Source organism: Melanaphis sacchari, unplaced genomic scaffold (assembly GCF_002803265.2).
Source record: "Melanaphis sacchari strain LSU unplaced genomic scaffold, SCAv2.0 Contig117_pilon_pilon, whole genome shotgun sequence".
Lineage (NCBI taxonomy): Eukaryota > Metazoa > Arthropoda > Insecta > Hemiptera > Aphididae > Melanaphis > Melanaphis sacchari.
The window spans coordinates 15171-36183 of NW_020270456.1; the positions used below are offsets into that span (position 1 = coordinate 15171).

The following is a 21013-nucleotide window of genomic DNA, read 5'->3' on the forward strand; positions in this document are numbered from 1 at the left end:
TAGCTGTTGAAACTTTGTTTCAATAAAAAAAAAATTTAAGCGTTGTTTAATGTATTCTGTCTTATTATCTACGTTTCAGCTGTATAATAATATTATTATAATATATTGGGTATGCATATATATTACGATAGACGGTAATATTCATGAACTAAATTACATTAAATTTACTGCAAACAAGAGACAAGAGTACATATACACTATAGTACTATACACTATAATCATCTATAGCAACGTTCAAAAAAAACAAGAAAATTAGGTCTTAGTAATTGATAGTTAGTAAAACTAAAATAAAATAAAAAAGTTAGGTAATACAAAGCTGTTTATATTTTATTATGATTAAATCACAAAATGTTAACTTGAATTTCGTGATTAAGTTTAGTTTTTACTTTTACAAAGTCTGTTCTCATAATATTAATAGCCATATTATCGACATTTTATTGATTATTTTTCTTTAACCATGATTTATATAATATTTCTGTTATAATTTGTCTTTAATGGGGTCCATGTATCGTACACGGTCAGGTTTCGTCTAAATTCACCAAAAATAAACATAGTTATATCCGTTTTATTGAAGCATCATAACAACTGATAAAAACAAACATATAAAACATGAAGATACTTAAAAGGTGTTTGGCTAGAACCTTTATTCGTAGACCTTTATATCCGGCATGTCCCTACAACTGCAGGTATAATAGTATAAACGGTTATTTACTGTGGGTGTTTTATAAAAAAAAATACTCGTGCACGCTACGTTATGTTCTTAACACTTGAAAGTGTATTATAGACTTACATAAGAGGTCCCCAAAGAGGTATATTTCAGTATTTATCAACCTGGAGATTGAAAACTTATTATTTAAGGTCGCTAATCTATAATTTAAATCAATATAAAAATTAAAAATCTCAAAATATAAAATAAAATAATAAAAAAATAAAACCAAAAAATATTTCAATATTAAAGTATATTATGTACGGTACTTCTAGTATTAATTATTCATAATAATCTATGCATGAATATAAAAAAAATATATTTAAGAGGTAGCTAAAAACTTTAAATTCAAAAACAAGATTACCATATTAAAAAAGTTAAGAAACACTGGTCTATACGACTTCTAAAGATCGATTTTGATCTGCAATAGGTTCGTGTCGATGAAAAAAATGGGGGTTCATGAGATAAAAATAAGGATCCGTTAGAGTTGTTAAATCAAAAACGTATGCATCATAATTTTTACGAAAAGCACATGTACAACAATGCAAACGATACAAATCAATTAATATCAAAGCATCAGACTAATCTTCTATTAAAATTATAATTTTTTTTTATTTTATTAGATTTAATTAACATTTTCTGTCGCTTAAATAATTGAAAAATTAAATAAATAATACTGTCAATACTGTCATTAATAATGAAAAAGTTATTTTAAAATAATCAGAATCGCCCTAAAAAAACATTTCATACTAAACTTATGGGCCAATTTTTCAAAACACCAGAAAAAAATATGCCTTTGAATTATAATCCCAGCCCTACTCATTGTTATAAAATTGGTATTTTCTATACTAAACCCTCTGTGTAAGCTATCAAGAACACCATTACATTAATTTGTGAATATTTAATGTTGGAGGGGGGGGGGGTTATGGAAATTTAAAAAAATTGATATGTTTTCTACAAGGAAAATCAAGTTTGGGAACTTCTGATCTTTATAATATTATAACAGTTGTTAGTTAATATCATTACTATACTGCATCGATACTAATACTAATTTTTTTCATCTACGTACACACGCTCAATGTATTTGTCTATAAATACTACAGTGTGTAAAATATAATCAAAATAAATAGGCTCATAGCGAACCTAAAAACTGATATTCTAGTAAAAAATTAGATTTTATTATAATGGGCGAATTATGACGTATAAGCTCATACTTATAATAATTAAATGATACACTCGTCAGTTGTATAAGTTGTTATGTGGACGTGCGTTATCTCACCGCAGTTATTTGTTTAATTATTCGCATGGCATGCTACAGAATTCGTAATATTTAAATGATTAAATTCCACTCGATTGTTAAACGCGTCCTGATATTATTATCGAAATGCTCGTGAATATTGCATCATGCACTTATGCTCGTTGCTGGTGTACGAATGTACGATGCACACGTAGATTGTACATAATACGCGTAGAACATAATGTTCATATTTTGACTATAATCGTTCTGGTCCAAGGCAAACAGTGGTTATTAGTTATTACATCGCTTGTCGTCGTCGGTCATGAATATAATTCAGTGAATAATCAGTCGGTGTACCAATATATAGTATCAACATAAATATATTGTTTTCATCACAATTCCAAAAGGCAAGTATAAATTATTTACAATAATTTAATTGATTAAATTTTATTTTACTTGTAACATCACTAAATCACTTAAAATATTTAAAAAAATAAATTAATAAATAATTGTATTTTAATTTAAAATAATTTAATTATTATTATTATTATTATTATTTTTTTTTTTTAATTTAAACATATTAATATGAGAGTTAAAACCGGAAAACTTGATATGCTGTGTATATTTCAAATGTACCTCGATATTGTGGTTGTCATAATAGGCATTGGCGAGGCCTAGAACAACCCTCTTTTTTAAATTAAAACCACTAAAATTTTATTAAAATTAAAAATATTAATGAATAATTGTATATGATGTTTCGAAATTTGAATAATGTAAGAAATAACTATAATATTATGTTTATTGTACAACATTATCTTATCTATTATAATTGAATAATTTACTTTGATAAAGAAAATAAAATTAGTATTTCCTCTTTGAAAATATTTATTTTAAATAGCTCTTTTTATTTTAAGAATTACGGTTTTTTATTAATACTATTTTATGATTATTGTATTTCAATTTTTCAACTGATCTGATTTTACATTTTTCGTGAAATAAAATAAATTATTTTAATATTTTTTGTTTAATAATAAAAATATGCAATAATCAATACTTTTCTTTATTGCATTTTTATTTATATAGATATATTTTATTTTTTCGGGCATACCCAAAAAAAAAAAAAATTGTTTATAAAAAAGATTTTAAGCGGAAATTTTAATCAATCATTCTATATTTTTCTCAGTTAACTTGTATAACTCTATTCTACTGCTACTAATTTTTATTTAATTATTAGTAATTTATAATTGTATAATTGAGACGCATTAATAATTGAAGTTAAACTAATTTTTAACACGTCATATACATTATAATATACTATTATAAAATTTTACTATTATTCGTATATTTTGTTCAAATTTAGTTATGTTAATAAAAAAAATAACTTGCATTAGCTTAATTAAGTCAACATACATAAAATTAAGTAATTAGTTAATAAATAATATACTTAAATCTAAAATTTTAATATTAATATGGAGAAAAATAAAACCTTAGTAAGATTTAAAACAAGCCTTTATTAATTTATTTTTAAGTTTTAACTATTAAACTATTACCCAGGTTAAACATTACGGAATAATAGAATAATATCATAGCTCAATTTTTTGAAAATTTTAACTCATATTAATAAATATACCTATAGGAACTTCGAATTTTATTTTTTTTTAGTTTTAATAAAAAAAAAAAATAAGCTTGAAAATATAACAAAATATCACACATAAATCGTCTTTAAAAAAAATTTTAAAATATTTAAAATACATTAAAAAAATTTTTTTTATTAAGCATTCGAAGTTTAAAATTTGATTATGTACATCTATCAAATAATTTTGGTTTATTTACACCATTCTTTACTACATTGTCAATACGTAATAATATTTATTTAGTAATAATAAGCTTATGAAAATAAATTTAAACAATTATAATAATATACATGTAGTTTTTTTTCTAACATGAATAATTCAATATATTATAATAATAGGTACTAATAAAAAAATAGATTTCTAATAGCAATAACATAAATATTAAAATATCCTTAGAAAAATATCCCGTACTATCTCTGATCAAAATCATTTTTTATATTTCGGTACAATAATTTATGTACTTACTATTCAAATTTAGCACATTCATTAAAATAACTTACACGATAGATACTCAACTTTTACTAAATATTTATACAACAAAGCTACTTTTTTGGTTTTTAATTACATTCTTGATTTTTTTTTTTTCATTTATTTAAACATTTAAAAGCATTTTTATACTAACAATGCGCATAGCAATAATTTCGACTTCCAATAACCAACCATAGATCCGATAGTGGGTAGTGAATATATATAAAAATGATTTAAACTTAACCTATGATCATTTTATTTTAAGCTAACTGTAAAAATCTTAGCTGATACACTAGATTTTTTATTAGTTAAGTTATTAAGTTAATAATAAGCTTAACGAACTAGTTTGATTTAAAATTAACTTTTTTACTGGTTATGGACGTTATGGTTCCCGCGTTAGATAATATCATTATGAATAATATGATATAATAAATATTGATATATGTATCTATATATTTTAGTATCGCAATTTTCTATATTTCATCGACATGCAGGATTCTACGATTCTCAGTACGAAAATGCACCTCTTGGACGGTAGTTTCATCAGTGGAGTTTGGCCGTATGCAGACCACGACAATGTCATAAAACATCCACTTTGGGGGTCAAATTTGCTGCTCACCAACGAAGAAGCTGTTGTCAATTGTCACAGAGATTATATCAAAGGTGAGATTCGTTCTAGTAAAAAAAAAAAATCCATACGATATAAACTACAGTTCAGTATTTTTTTTTTTTTTTTTTATAAATGGAAATCGACTTTTGTGTTTGCTCTATGAATGTATACAGCTGGAGCGGAATTTCTGACCACAAACACATACCAGGCGAGTATCGAAGGCTTTCAAAAATTCTTAGACTTAAACTTTGATCAGAGCTTTGAATTGATTAAAAATTCTGTCGCGATTTGTCGACGAGCAATAATGAAAGAAAGTTCTGGTGAATATTGTTATTTTTGTACTGTTTGATAATAACATGGCGAATAAAATCATATTTTCATATTAATATGATAGCGTTTAAACTGTACTTTAGATTAATTAATTCACAGAGTGGACAATTCGAATAATGGGATCGGTTGGTCCGTACGGCGCTTCACTGTGCGATGGTTCCGAATACAATGGAAATTATATTGACAAAATTGATTTAAAAGAACTTTACGAATGGCATAAACCTCGGATCCAAGCATTAGTGGAGGCTGGTGTCGATGTGCTACTTTTCGAAACGATTCCTTCGACCGGCGAGGCTGAAATTTTGCTAAACATACTATCCGAGTTCCCAAATCAAAAAGCATGCTTGTCGTTCTCGTGTAAGGTAATTAGTGTTTTTTTTTTTTTTTATATATATATTTATATGTAATATAATACCTCGCAAACAGATGGTTTTAAATCAGAACTATAAGTATTATAATAAGTGATTAGTTGATCCAGAAATAAAGTGTTATATTTTGAAAAAATTTTACGTTATATTTATGAATATTGTTTTTACAGAAACTTTTGTATTATTTTTTCATAGGACAGCAAACATATAAGTCACGGTGAGACATTTGCAAGCGCTGTTGAAAAGTTCTGGTCGAATGATTCCCGAAAACAGTTGATTGCTATTGGCATGAACTGTCTGGACCCAGCACTTATAACACCACTTTTGATGTCCGTAAAAACTGAAAATGTCGATTTTATTACTTATCCAAATGGCGGTGGCATATGGGATGCTGTTAAAAAATGGTAAATCTAATTATTAATTTACTCTTCTTTTATTTAACTTATTTATTTGACATATTGTAAGCAAATTATATTCTCATAGTTGGGATAATACTAAAACATATCAAATTTCCATCGAGGATCTGGACTTGTGGAGTAAAAAAGGTCTAAAAATAATTGGTGGTTGTTGCAACACCGATGCAACTCAAATATCACGTTTTAGATACTTAATTGACAACTTATCTTCCTAATAATAAATTTGTATCACTATTAATCCTTGATTTAATATTTATTGTAAATTATTTGTTTAAATATGATATTTATTATGTTAGGTACAACAATTATTTAAAATATTCATGAAAATAAAAAATACATTTATTAGAATCAACTATTTTTGACTTATCTATATTTTTCTATTAACTTTAAAAATAATATTTGATTGATTTAATGACCTTTGTTGAGGTTTTTATCAATTGTATATTATTTAAAATCTTGATGTGACATATGAAGTTAGAAACAATTTCTTTATTATTTACCATTAATATAATTAACAAATTATTTATTTATTTTATAGATTTTTATTTCTCATTTAATCTTGTATATTATTAATTCACAATAATTGTTATATTTTTAACATTAAATTGTAAGCCTACTAAGAAAAAAAAGTCTAAAATTTAAAAATTAAAAAATAATATAATTAAACATTAATTTTTAACATTTATTATCTTTTTTTTTTCAATTTTGAATTTTATACTTTTTTCCTAAGAATATTTAATTATTTAACGTTACAATGTAACACTTATTGCGAATTAATAATAGATTGATTATTAAATATCATCAAGACAAATTTTAAAGTTGATAATGTTTCATTTCAGTTATCTCAATAGTTGATTCGTAGATTATTCAATAAAAATCATTATAGATCCTGTTTAAAATTATTTAATTCATAAAATTGTAATGATGGCTTGTTTTAAACGCTTCGATAAATGTCTAATTCTATTAAACTTTACGCTAGCTTAACAGCTTAATGTTCGATTAAATCAAATTTAATTGGACATTTCAATGATGATTCTTGAGCTTTTAAATAATAAAAACAATAAGTACATGGTAAGATTTAAAAAATTTAAATGTTATTCAGACAATTTTAAAGATATTTAACTGAAAAAATAAAATACTTAAAAATAAAAATTTATCTAAAAATTTAAATTTTTATTGCTGGTAGTTTTCACTGAATCCAAATTGATGATTTTATGTTTAAATATCCTCTGATTATTATTATAATAACAGCTAATCCACTGTAATAACTGATGACTATTGCATATTTTAATCTATAGAGTACATTTATGCTGGACATAAAGTAAATAAAACACTTAGTATAGGCAATGAAATACACGTATTCCACTATCTTTTTACAATAAGTACATTTATTTTGTAAAAATTGTAAATTATATTTTGTCACTAGGTATATACTATATAGATATAATATAATCATAATAATTATAATAATAAATATTAACTTGATCCCGATAAATATTCAAATACACTAGAATATGTTCTAATAGTTGATTTAATAATTATTTACGATTACATAAAATAATTCAACTAAATAGTTAATATAACCAAATTGTGTTAGTTCTGATTTAATAAGTTATTGTTCACAACTAAAAATAATACATAATAAATAGATAAAACCTAAATTACAAGTGCATTAAGTATAATAGAATATATAGTTTCTTAAATATAATAATTTCAATTTTGGTATTAGAACATTAGTTTTATAATTGTACCTATACATGACTAATGAACATATATATGTACAAAACAAAGTTTCAGAATATGGAGTTATGATTATCATAAAGGGGAGATTAGTTTTAGACTTATTAGCATTAACCCCTTTGATTTATTTTTTATAATCATAACATTACAATATTAGAATTTAAAGTAATAAATAATATTTAATCTAAGTACATAATATTATGTATTATGCATAGTACCTAGTTAATAATATAATTTATAAATTTATAACATATCAAACAACATTTTTTTTTCTTGTTTGGCACTAAAAACACATTTACAATTATTTGAACATAGAACAATTAACACTATTTATAATATTATTTTATAGAAGTAACATCACAATATATAAAATGGAAAATATTAGTTTCGCTTACCAAAATTAATATTACAATGTCTACTAAAATCGCAACATATTGCCATTGAATTTCCTTATATATGATGTACCTATACGTAGTTATAGATCCCTAATTACTACGTAAAAACCTGTATCAAAATTACGCTAATGATAACCCAAAGCTCATTACTTGATGCTTATCACAGAACTGAGTATAATAAGAAATAAATAAATACAATTTATTATTAGGTATGTATAATTTTGGTCAAAATAAAGGCCTGGACGGCTACCTATATTAAAATTGACTATTCTTCGCTACGTATTAAGAAATAAATTATTATTTAGGCACTAAACATTTTTATATTCGTTTATTAAACTTAACTTATTTATATATTAGTAACTATATTTATAATTAATTAGTGACGATTAACCATGTAAGTTATGAATCAAAAGACAGTGTTTATTAGTAGGTAGTGTCATTTGAAAATGTTCTTATTCATTTATAGGCACGTGATGGTGTACTAGTGTAGGCATGCCGATAATTTTTTTTTTTTGGAATTCTTAAAATAATAATAAATATAACGTATTCGCACAAATGTTTTAATAACCCTATAGCATGCGCACGATGCATACATGCAGTTATTATTTTTTTTTTAATAACTAATAGAAACTCATACGTTTTGATCACATGATATTAGAAATCGTTGAACCAATTGTTCAGCGGTCTACAGCTGTAAGTGAATGGGAAATAAACCAACTCCGTGACGGTTCAAAAAGCTGTGAGACGACCAGCTGATATAATAGGTGAACGCAAATAGTATAAAAAATAAGTGCGACAATCTGATCGCAATACAAATATATATTATATATGACTGTTTTTCTATCGGAAATCAATTCGTTATGGCCGGAATTCAAAACTATAAAAAATGTAACCTAAAATATATGATTAAAAATCACTGGTTTAATAAAAAAAAAAAAAAAAAAAAAAAAAAAAAAAAAAAAAAAAAAAATGTTAACGATTCTAAATCCTATACAACAACATAATAATAATTTAACCCTTAAATCATGTACAAGACCAGGGCTCGACACCATCTTTACAACGATATTGTATGTTTATATCAATTACCGGTTTTTCAATAAGTTCGGTTTTTATAAAGCTTTTCAATATCAGTTTCAAGCCCTGTAAAAAAATAATCTACAACCAGATAAAAAGTTCCAGTTTATCTAACTTTAATAGTTAAAGAAGATATACTTTAATTTATATATAATATCCTATATCACAAACCATTCCAAAATTCCATAATTGTATCCATCTTCCTAACTTCTACCTATATCTATATTCGATATAATAAAATATGCAATGGCGTATTTTTTTATTTTATTTTATTTTTGAGAGGGGGATTAATTGTTGATGAGATCGATCCAACTTACCATTGGAATTTAATTCTTATGATTTTTTTATCAATTTTTTTTTTTTTGTAAATTTATTAATAACATAAACGTATAGTTAAAATTTAAATTATTATTATAACTTATATTAATATATATAAAACTGCCTATTGTTGTATAACTTATACTTTTATAAATAGTAATAGATAATTATTTATCACTGATGACTGTTAAAAATTATCAAAATATTTATTGTTTATGATACATTTTTAACCAATTAGAGAAACTTACCCTTATAATATATAAATATGAGAAAGTTACATTTAAGACAATATTCGAATTTTTTTTGAAGATAACAATTTTTGGCCTTTACAAAAATATGAAAAACACCACTGACATTGTATCATAATATATAACTAAAATTAGATAATATTCTGTCTCAATCATATATCTCCAAGACATGTCTTTGACCATTGTGTCTATAGGATACGATTCATAATATAGTGTAATACGTAACAGTATAAAATACATATTATTTTTTATCGTTATACGCTAGTACACATTCATGGCTAAAGAGTATGAGCTATGATACACTTCACTTTCCAATTTTGTAGATGGGGGCTAATGATAGATTAAAATATAATATGTACAATTACAAATAATTAAAAAGTTAAATGTGATTTTTGTTACAGCTTGTGCAATTTGTGTACTGCATACAAATTTAATATTTTTTAGACTTAGCTGCCACTGAATGAGCATATTACAATCATAAAATTATACTTAATATACGCATAGATAATATAGAAAAAGACTACGAAATCAGCTAAGGTTTTTAATTGAATATTTTAAATAGTCGAGGTAAATTACTATAGCATAGTCGCGTGTAACAAACAACCATGTCGATTGCAGACTTCACTCATATTTAGCTTTGGCAAGTCTTTTAGTATATATATATATATATATGATAATAATTAGTTTACGCCTATGACTGTGTTATATTTACAAGCAGGCACTTTTGAAATCACCGTTGTAATTGTCGTCGTAGTTGTGCAAAGTGTTTTAGTCAGCGACGATTCAGAGTAGCGTGTCTTCGTGTTCATAGGTGACAATCGTCTGCTGACTGCCGACATCGTCGTTGCCACTCATCTCTCGGTCACTGCAACCGGCAGCGGTCGCCACTGAGCCAGGACTATCAGCCGGCATTATAGTAGAACAACTGGCTGTTAGACAGTTGTGATGATGGTTCAAGTGGACCGGTGATGACGACCGCTCGTCAGAGCTGCCCATCGGCATCATCAACAAGCTGCAGTTTTCGCGGTAACCCGACGTGCTGGACGTCCGCGACGGTGCGCTGTGGCTATCCTCCTCCCATATCATCTCGGGTTTGGGCAATGGGGCCCGGCTTTCGTCCTGGGGAGTCGCTCTCGTACTCAGACATTCACATATGCAGTTGCTGGGCATCATTTGTCCCTTGTCCATGTCGTCATAAGTCTGCTGCTGCTGTGACTTTACGCCCTGCTGGATCACCTATGAGATCGATAGATAATTTAGTCGTGACAAAGAAAAATACGCTTAAAATATTAGCCTAAAAATAAGATCTCCCAGGTCGATTTTATAATAATATCATGATTTTATAGAGTAATATTATATAATCGCAGTATCTATGGCAGTGGCGTATTTTATAAGAATAGCGGTCACAAAAACTGGTTGGGTTTAAATTATTGTTTTTAACTATGTATAGTTATAATTGTTTCTATTATAATATAATACTTATTACAAAATCAGCATTGAAGAAACTTAAGACTAATGTTGCTGCGAAAAAGAAATCAAGACATTAGAAAAAATGAGACATCATTGGGAAACTTTTTGTACCTATCGACAATCTTATTACAAAAATAATACCCTCCCTTTGGACAAACTTCAAATACTCCACTGTCATATTATTATGATTGTACTTATGTGGTTACGTATATCTGGTATATGGTATTATTGATGTTATTAAATAGAAAGATAATATTTTGATTTAAATTTTTTTGTAATACACGTAAATAATTTTTTTTACAACGATTCCCTTTCACATTTCTAAATAGTTTAACATAGGTATAAAAGTATATAGAACAACTTTTTTTTTTTTATGTATCAGTTATCAATTTCGTTGTCAGTAAGGTTGCAGTAACCGCAAAGTGAACGTCCACTTAGACATGTGATTAAAAATTCGACAAATGAAGATTACAGATAAGTAAATTTAAGAAATACTGGTAAGAAAATATTAAACAATATAAAACATTTTAACATATTAATTACCTCCATACGACGACTTTGACGGAATCTAAAAATTTTTCGACTCTGTGCTCTTGATCGTTGTAAACGGGGCTCATTGTGTTTGAGGGGTGTATCAGTTGAGTCTCCATCTGCATTCTTTGAATCTATATTTGAGTCGAAAATACAATTTATGAATATAAGCAAATATTTTGTTTAAGTTATTACACGATTAACTACTTTAAAATTACAAATGGGTGTTAAGTATAGATAATTTAGATATAGCAAATCTTATACGATATATCATAAATAATACTGCTTATTTATTTGATTAGTATTGTCTACTCGTATTTTAATGGATAATCTAAAAAAAATTTTCACATGTATGTTTGACATGTACAGATAGATGTATTTCAGTGTTGTTTGATAATTGTATAATATTTGAATAAAATGTAAAATATCGTTACTAATGAGTCGAATTACAAAAATTCCTTGGTATTTTATATGGTCAAGAACATAGAAATTCAAATTACAATTTTAGAATAATATCGTTAGCTATGCAAGACATACAAATCTATAATAATAATAAAATGTATTATTTATTAAAAACAATAATTTATGCTTGATACATATTCAATAACATTCACGTAGGTTATATTTTTATTATTAAGATACTTTAGTGCTATGATATGCATGAGAAACGTGAGGTTGAGCATTGGACCAATTGTTTAACTTATCGATACATCAAAATTTGATTTGGTTAGCTGCGTCAAGCATCCATGGTTAATTTTTGGGGTAAGGAACTCTAAATTTATAAATGCACTAATTCATGAAAAACTTGTGGGCCGAACCGAACATATTTATTTAATAATTAAATAATATAGAATATTATGGTTTATATTTTAAAAAAATTACCTCTTTGCATGCTCCCCAAATTTTTAACGGAACTTTCTTGACTACTCAAGTTACTTCGTACACTAGATATTGATTCTCTGTGCGTATTTATGGTACATACGCTGTATGAGGGGTTTGAGTTTCCGGGAAGCAAATTTATAATAGATGGTCGGTGTTGAGTTTCACACGAATTTCGCAAACCATTACTAGATCTTATTCGTTGCTCATCTAGATATACAAATCAACAAATAAATTAAATATTTAGTAGAATTATTATTTAACAAATGTTATAGCAATAAAATAATCGTAAAAAAAGTTTCCATGTTTTATTAAAATGTATTTTTTTGTATTCGATAACACCAAAATTAAGAGCGATAACTAAGATATAAATCAAAAATGGTAATCATACCCAATCGATCATCTAATTCTTGTTTGAGTTCAGTCATTTCATTCATTAATTCAACAAGAAGAGAACTTCTACACAACGGCGTAATGGCAGTATACTCTGTAAGCTTTTCCTTAAGCAAATTTTGTGATGTTATTTCTTGTTCGGTCGCATTCATTAATCCCAACTAATAAATTAAATTGATTAATCAATAAGTCATGTTAACACTGATATAAATATAACTTACTCTTTGTAAAATAAAAGGCTGAAGAAGAATAAAGAGAGGAGATCGGTTAATAATGATAAACTCAATAAAAGACCAAATGGACGCCCTGGCATCTTGCACGCTCATAAGCTCCTTAACGGTATGCGCTATACGTTGATATTGCAAAGCTAATTCGCTTTCAAAACACACAAGCATTATTTTCAGAGCTGCAAAATAACAGTTCAAGTGAATTAATATAGTTACAGTTCAACTAGTCGTGTTGTTTTTATAATGATTACCTAAAAATAAAACTTTGAAAAATGATTTAGACACTGTTGGAGCTGGTTTTGAATCTCTATTAAATGTATACGAGTTTGTTCGCAAATCAGACGTTTGTTTTACATTTGTAAGCTGTACAAATGTCAGACACGTTGTTTTTACAGGTGGGCTCATTGAATTTAAAACGACCGACAACATAAATTTGATATCACATGGTCTCATACAATGCATGTCTTAAAAAAAAGTTTTACAAATATTTTAAATCAATGCATGTCAAATTTAAAGGTAATAATTCAATATTTAAAAGTTAATAAATTATACATTTAAACTTATTCGTAAATATTATATATTTAATATGTACAATTAAAATTATAAAAAATTAAATATTTCAATCTCAGTATTATTTTAAGATCCTTAAAAATAATAAATAGTATTTTTAGTTCCTGTTTTCGACGAATTTAAGTATTATTATGTTTTCTTCCTAGAAACTATGACGATGAATATTTTTATATAATCGTAAAAAATATAAAGTATTTAAAGACAAATTATTATCACAAAATCAATTTTTTTTCATAAGTTATACAAAGTAAAATATATTTCGAAGTAAAAATAATCATTTAAAATTAAAGAATGAGGTTTACTATTAAAATAATGATAAAAATAATAATATTTATAAAAATTTTGATTTAGTGATACAGGGAAAAAATATAAATTAGAGTAGTATCACAAATAGGATACTACTCTAGCATAACATTAATAACTCATAAAGTTTTAACATTTAAGTTATGAGTAATTTTAATGAAACTGACCAAATATAATTTTTTTAGTTTGTACAAAATACATTTTTTCACAGGTTTCACCTATCATTGCAATATATAAAACCATAAATTTAAGTAAAAATAAAAATAGGGTATTTAAATGTTTTAATTTAAGGGAGTTAGAGTATAGTTAATTACAAAAATAATATTGAGATCGCTAAAATGTTTTTACGCATAGTACACAATAAAAAAACATAATTAAACCTAAGAATAATAATTTAATACGGATCAAGAAAAATATATTTTTCGAATGAAATAATTTACCTTTCTTTCCTATACCTACTCTAAAACAGAGTGGTAAAAATAAATTCATTAGAAAGCTTTCAGTTTTAACTTGTGATGACATTATGTTAAGCATTCCTCCGACTGACTGTTCCAGCGTATAATTATCCTAATAACAGAATAAAATGTGAAATATTTTTTATAACTTTTATCAATAATAATATTCTTATATTGATACAATATAGTATTATTATTTATTTATAGTTTTGACTTAACAAATAAGTTAATAATAATATGTTTATTTTTGTGATCACTTAAATTTAAACGTCTATAGTAAATTTTATTTTTAAGATGATTTGGAAAATTTTATTTTTTTTTTTACTACTATATTCCACTGAAATGATTATAAATGTTAAACAAAGTTTCAAACATTTATTAATATAAATGGACATCATAATCTTCCACATTCTATTAATTTTTTTTTTTTTTACAACACTAATATAAAATTATGCTATTATTTATTCTCTATCAAAAATTTATAATTTATATCTAATTAAGATACATCTACAAAGTTCAATTTTATAATTCGAACTTAATATCATTTAACTATAATATCATGTAAGAATATAAAAGAGGAAAATGGCACAAAAAAATATACCAGATTATCACTTTATAGTTTCCTAAATATTTTTACTAATTTACCCCTATTGCCAAAATATGTAATGCCAATAGTCGTATGACAATAGCACAAAAATGCGGAGGCGGTGTTTCCACTGGTATAATAGATTGTTGGAAATTATCAACTGCCGCAGTAGCTGTACTCCCTGAATCGCCAACTATGATGCCCTGCAACAAATAATAGTTTTATTAATTTAATTAAATAAATCTTCCACTAAAAATAATTACTTGGCAAGTAGAAATAAGAGCTTTGAAGTGTGGAATATGTACGATAAATGGATGTTCTGATAGTATTTCATAAACACCTTTTATTAATTCCCCTGCAGCATACCAATCAGTGTACCTCTAAACCATAACAAACGTCATTTAGATACTTTCATTCAAATATATTTTAATAAAAACTTTATTTCATATAATATTTTTCCTAAAATTACCATTTAGAACTATATCGTTAAATATTTAAAACAACTTTTTTCTACTTACTCTGATAGATGGCTTTTTGTAAATTTTATTAAACGTTTTGTCAAGTCTTCTAAGAATTCCCAAGAGAGTTGGACGTAGAGCTTCTGCTGCCCAATCAACTATTGGTAAAATATTTGTCATGTACTTAAGTAGTCCTTTACACGACATCGTTTCTGGATCATAAGGCGATACTTTTAATAAACTATGAGCAACTTCACCTAATCTCTATAGAAGTAAATGATAATAATAAGTAAACAAGACAAATTACACTTAAAGTATAAAAACTAACGATTTGCATCCGAGTATCTAGAATTTCAAAAGGTTTTCCTTCTTGAGGGTACTTTCGACTTAATTCGGTAAGCCTAGCATGGCAAATTACCACAAAATCTGTGACAACTGATAACAAGACATCTCTAGTTCGACGAAATTCATTTCTTAAAGCCTAATAAAAGTAAAGTGTTAATAAAATAAATTAAATAGATTTAAATAATACATTGGTCTTACCGCATATTTTTCCTCGACTTGCATCTCAAATTCCAAAAACTCTCTATCAAATGGGGGTTTATGTATTTTACGCTCACTAAACATTTTTGAATTTGATTCCAAATCTTTTGTTTCGCCGCCACCAGTCGGAGAACATAGTCCTTTACTACAATTTCTTTGACTAGAATCTTTTGGTTCCTGGCTAGTTTTTTGTGGACCATTGTAATGTCTTGTATAAATATTTGAAATGGATTTGATAAATAAAAGTTCTAATTGTAAATTAGCCTATAATACATACTTTGATAGTGCTTCACTGTTATTAATTAAAGTTTTTATAGAAATTATTAACTGACCGATTACATCTCTTTCAATATCTCGGTACATTGGTTGCTGGATGTGTTTCAAATAACATGGTAAAATGGCTTCCAAAATAAGCTGCGAAAATAAAAACCATCTAATTTACTTAGTGTCGTAAATTATTAGTAAGAATTATACAACAATGATAAAATGTTGAAAACAATGCTCAAAATGAATAAAAGTTAATATATGCATCATCATAATAAAAGCGTGAATTTAAAATAAAAAATTAAATCTTTTGAGCATTTTTACTGGTGTTATATATGTAGCCACGTCACTTACAATGATTCATCTCGGGTAAATAGTATTTGTTTGGAATTAATAACTTAATATTATAACCATGTTAAAGAATTATTTTACAAATTACTCACGAGCATTTGATATGAGCGTAAAGTTTCAGGTGAAAATGCTATAACCATTACGCATAAAGATATGCAATCCTGTATTGTGATAGTATCATCTTCGTCTTGATAACAAAAATCAACCGCTTGTAACGGCTTTTCTTCTTTTATTAATTCACTAATATGAATAGGATCGGGAGACGCAGTTTCCAAGCTCAATATCAATTTAAAAAAGTAATTAGCTTCGACCTAAAAAATTAACTTCTATAAGATAAATATAAAGATGAAGGAGTTAAATATTTAATAGGTACTGTATACTTATTCTATTATTATCTATAGGTAGGTACTATTTAAATAAAATCGTTGTTGTATATGATTTTTTAGATGTAGCCATATATTGGGTAAACACATCTACAATATGGTTCCGAAGAATCAAGTGTATACCCAAAACATGGATACATCCAAAAACCAAATTACTGACCATAGATCTAATTAAATTCTAAAAATAAATTTTTTTTTTTTATAAAATATTTGTACAAAATATTAAAATATAAACTATGAGTAACACAAAATTATACTGTCGGAATCTTTAATATATTATGAACTATAAATCACATACGCGACTTGAATCCTCTACATTTGTTGCATCGTCTAGGTCTAGTATACTAGATGCACTGCCAAACATTTGTAATATGAATGGCTTACGATTCATCAAGTAAAACTGCTTAATAGTATATTCAATTGATCGAGTAACAATTTTATTTGTATGGTGACTTGCGTATAGTTGTAGTAGCGTGGGAATGATCAAAAGATACCTGCGAGTATAAATAATAATGAAACGACAATAAATTAAACAAGTGTTTTGATTATTTACCCGTTGCTTGAAAATATATTTTTGAAATTACGAGCAGCGTTTATGTATGTAGCCATTACATAACGTAATACGCAGGAATCTTCGCTGTGTAATGTCACCGCTCCATTTAATACGTTCAAAAACAAATGAATGTCACCCGAATAAGCAAAGTTTCCAGCCATTGCTTCGAACATCCGGGCAAGTAATCGAACCCAAATAAACTTGTGTAATAAATCCAATCCTAATAATTCCTGTAAGAAAGTATAAAAATACAATATTGATCGAACGTTTTTAAAGACAATAATAATCAATACCATAACAAACATACATCAAACCCTGGGCAAAATATTTATACAATAATAATATTTAATTATTTTAACAATATAATGTATTTATATCAAATTGTCTAATTATAAAACTCAAAATATAATACCATCTTTCTGTAAATATCATAGGTTTAATAAACAATTATAAAAACATTATATTAAATTCTAAAATCTTATGTATAAATACAAAAACTTTTATACATTTTTAGCTACAAATTTATTTTCTTATTTTCACAAATTTTATGCATTTTATCAAAATTTTAACTTAAGAAATAAAACATGACTTTATTTTAAATATTTTTTTAATTTACAAATTAAAAATGTATAAGAAGTTTTTTATTAAACTTTCAATCATTTTTACAGTGGAAAAATTTAAATCAACGTTAATAGAAAAAAAATTAGAAAAAAGTTGAAAATTTCTCATGCCTATAAATAGTTCAAAAATAATTCAAACATTTTAAACATTTAATTTTAAATAGAAAACGATAATATGAATATTTAGTAAAAATGTAAAATATCTACGATTATTAGATTTTGAATTACACCTGAAAAACAATACGGATTTTGTCAAAAATTGGATTTACGTAAGAATTATCGTTTTCCTTCGGTTTTTTATTTTTGTTTTTCACGTTTAAAAAAAAATAACTGAGAATTTTTAATTTTAACCTCTCAAAAGTACAAATGAAATCCAATTTTTTTTTATTTTAAACAACCCTTAAAAATACATCATTGAAGCATTTTATTGACTACTTAAAGTGTGCATGGCCACAAAAAAAAATAAAAAAACAAATATACAGCATTTTAAAATAAATACATTCATTGCACCACTAAGAATCTAAAATATTATGAGAATTATTATACATTTATCCACACAATATTCATTTTTATTTATAAATTCAAGGCAAACGTCGTTTAATACTCCTCTGATTTTTAAATTGAATATTTTATTACTAATAATTTTATATAGTAGTAATATTAGTAATAATATGTTTACCTTTCCCATGTTACCACCTTGATATAAATCGAGATCTGCGTCTAATGCTTTTCTAGGAAATGAAGGCAGTTTAATTAATTCTTCGTGTAAAAATACCACTCTTTGCACGACCTTAAAAAATAAAATTAAAAATTAACTAAATTAATTGATTATGTAATGGTTGCATACTTTATAAAAACGTATAACTAATTTCTACAAATTACAATGCATTATTTTTTTTTTTTTTTTACAAATTCTTTTTTTAATAATTTTATTTTGAAATAACTTAACATTATAAATAAATAAATCACTGTCTGAAATTAAATGAACATCATATTAATAATATACGATTATGATAATTAGTATTGTTTAAAATAAAATTTAATTTAATTTTGAACGTTTTAATTAACGCTAAATATTATTTAAATAATAAACGGAAATTATAGTGTAGATATTTTAAGGATATTATTAGTGTTATATTAATTTGAAATTTTATGATGATATAATTTTTATTTTAAACTTTTCTATGAACATATTCAGCTAGAAATAATTCCTATTAAGCCAATTTTAATGAACCATCAGTATTTATAACTTTAACATAGTTATTATAACAATTTTTAATGATATTTTGAGTTAGTTATTGTTATAATTAATTATTACTAATTAGTAACTAAATTATTATTGAATAATACAAAACATAACTTACCATATCAACATTTTTTAAAATCGCCCAAGTGAGAAGTACTTTTCCTATTTCTATAAATTTATGTATAAGCTCCTGACTTTGCAACTGATTAAAGGCTTCAGTAAGATCCATTTGAATTAATTCTAGCTGAGGATACTGTGATCTCTTGAAAAAATAATAATCTCTTACATAAGAAGTAGGATTGTGAATTTGACCTAAAAATATAAATATTAATTTTCCATTATTATAACATAAAATTTTTTTACGACAGTAACCATGCTTAAATATAATCAAGAATATAAGTTCTAAATAATTAAGATATTTCAATTGTACTCACGAGTTTTAATATTAACTAGGAAAAACTCTTTGTGTCGTTCTTCAGGTATCCCAAAGAAATCTAAGGATTCTTTTAAAATTTGGAAAAACTGTGTATCTTCTTGCACAGGAAATTGTGATGGAATACCTCCAGACATTTGTTCTGTAAAATATGTACATTTTTAAATTTTATTTTTGAAACATTTTTAGCGTACTAGAGTAATACTAATAACAAGTGAAGCTATATGATTAGAATGACGACCAGTTGAAATAAATTATCAACCTCATAACTTAAGTTACCATACCACGATAACTAAATTCAAGTTAATCAGTTTCTTCAAATTCCAATACAAAAAATGCAAATTATATTTAATTTATTGCCCTAATATCTATGAGTGTACTATAATTGCTAAAAGTGCACCATAAGTGCACGCCAACTTAAATTAAATTGTATTTACCTTGAGGACCATGCACAACAACTTTCTTAGTAGAAGGGACATTAGCTGTAAGCAAAATTGAACCATCACATTGTTCTTTTCGAAGTATTTGTTTTAGATCTTTGAACATTATACCATGTACACTATGTACAACCTATATTACAATTTGATTACGTAAATTAAGAATAACGAGTGTAGTCAATTATACTATTAATTAATCAATTGTATTGTCTTACCATCCATAAAATGGATAAAGCCGAACCAATCATAATTTGGCCTTCTTCATGTGGCGATCTCACATAAAACATTACATAACCAATTATGTAGTTATACAAAATAAACGCAGCTTGGTGGGGTAGTTTTGGTACAAATCGTATTAAATGACGTAACAACTTAAACATTTTTTCTTGATTGTCCCTGGTTAGTCTTTCCAATACAAAACGTAAAAATAAATTGCAATCTTCCACCAGACAGTCCCATATGACCTATGCAATTGTAAACGATTTTAATATTTTATAAAATTTATAAATTTTGTTCATAATGTACATTATTAGTTTATACCTGATACGCTGTTTCACACACTGAATTACCATCTGCTGTAACAGCAGGATCATTCAATAATGTTATGATATCGATAACTGCAGAACAAAGAGCAGATGGAAATAACACGGTTACAGATTGAACTAAATGATGTGCTGCCACAACACGTAATTGATTTTCATGTTCATCAACTTCGACGCCTATAAATAAAATTAAATAAATTAAACTAATAAACATAAATAAGCAAC

General features: G+C 25.8%; 2 protein-coding genes across 4 annotated transcripts in view; one reads left to right on the forward strand and one right to left on the reverse strand.

The window, feature by feature from the left end:
• Positions 1-2100: 2100 nt before the first annotated feature.
• Positions 2101-10443, forward strand: LOC112604006 (homocysteine S-methyltransferase YbgG-like). Of its 2 annotated transcripts, none has more exons than XM_025352863.1 (6): positions 2101-2350; positions 4507-4708; positions 4829-4975; positions 5085-5347; positions 5549-5757; positions 10356-10443. In XM_025352863.1, the coding sequence occupies exons 2-6, from the start codon at positions 4534-4536 to the stop codon at positions 10357-10359; spliced, it is 798 nt and encodes a 265-aa protein (XP_025208648.1). In that variant the 5' UTR covers positions 2101-2350; positions 4507-4533; the 3' UTR covers positions 10360-10443. The 2 variants fall into 2 exon arrangements, with proteins under 2 accessions (XP_025208648.1, XP_025208647.1); XM_025352862.1 differs by lacking the exon at positions 10356-10443 and adding an exon at positions 5837-6007 and having other exon boundaries at positions 2102-2350.
• The window catches only part of LOC112604005 (protein unc-80 homolog), a 37790-nt gene continuing 26307 nt past the window's right edge, over positions 9531-21013 (reverse strand). For both annotated transcript variants that reach the window (XM_025352861.1, XM_025352860.1), the window contains 22 exons: positions 20787-20965; positions 20462-20710; positions 20247-20379; positions 19811-19951; positions 19495-19688; positions 18810-18920; positions 17511-17740; positions 17256-17451; positions 16667-16885; positions 16237-16373; positions 15960-16167; positions 15745-15897; positions 15477-15680; positions 15222-15338; positions 15018-15161; positions 14358-14484; positions 13296-13508; positions 13039-13223; positions 12816-12978; positions 12428-12634; positions 11558-11679; positions 9531-10780 (listed from right to left, as the gene is read on the reverse strand). In XM_025352861.1, the coding sequence (XP_025208646.1) occupies positions 10328-10780; positions 11558-11679; positions 12428-12634; positions 12816-12978; positions 13039-13223; positions 13296-13508; positions 14358-14484; positions 15018-15161; positions 15222-15338; positions 15477-15680; positions 15745-15897; positions 15960-16167; positions 16237-16373; positions 16667-16885; positions 17256-17451; positions 17511-17740; positions 18810-18920; positions 19495-19688; positions 19811-19951; positions 20247-20379; positions 20462-20710; positions 20787-20965 (4085 nt within the window). In that variant the 3' untranslated portion in view covers positions 9531-10327. The remainder of the gene's footprint in view (positions 10781-11557; positions 11680-12427; positions 12635-12815; positions 12979-13038; positions 13224-13295; positions 13509-14357; positions 14485-15017; positions 15162-15221; positions 15339-15476; positions 15681-15744; positions 15898-15959; positions 16168-16236; positions 16374-16666; positions 16886-17255; positions 17452-17510; positions 17741-18809; positions 18921-19494; positions 19689-19810; positions 19952-20246; positions 20380-20461; positions 20711-20786; positions 20966-21013) is intronic.

What these genes read in the sequence shown, in the direction of transcription:
- LOC112604006 (XM_025352862.1), top strand. Translation starts at nt 4,534, where the DNA reads ATGCAGGATTCTACGATTCTCAGTACGAAAATGCACCTCTTGGACGGT. An exon ending in TCACAGAGATTATATCAAAG is followed by an intron (nt 4,709 to 4,828) that starts GTGAGATTCGTT and finishes GAATGTATACAG; the next exon opens with CTGGAGCGGAATTTCTGACC. An exon ending in TGGGATGCTGTTAAAAAATG is followed by an intron (nt 5,758 to 5,836) that starts GTAAATCTAATT and finishes ATATTCTCATAG; the next exon opens with TTGGGATAATACTAAAACAT.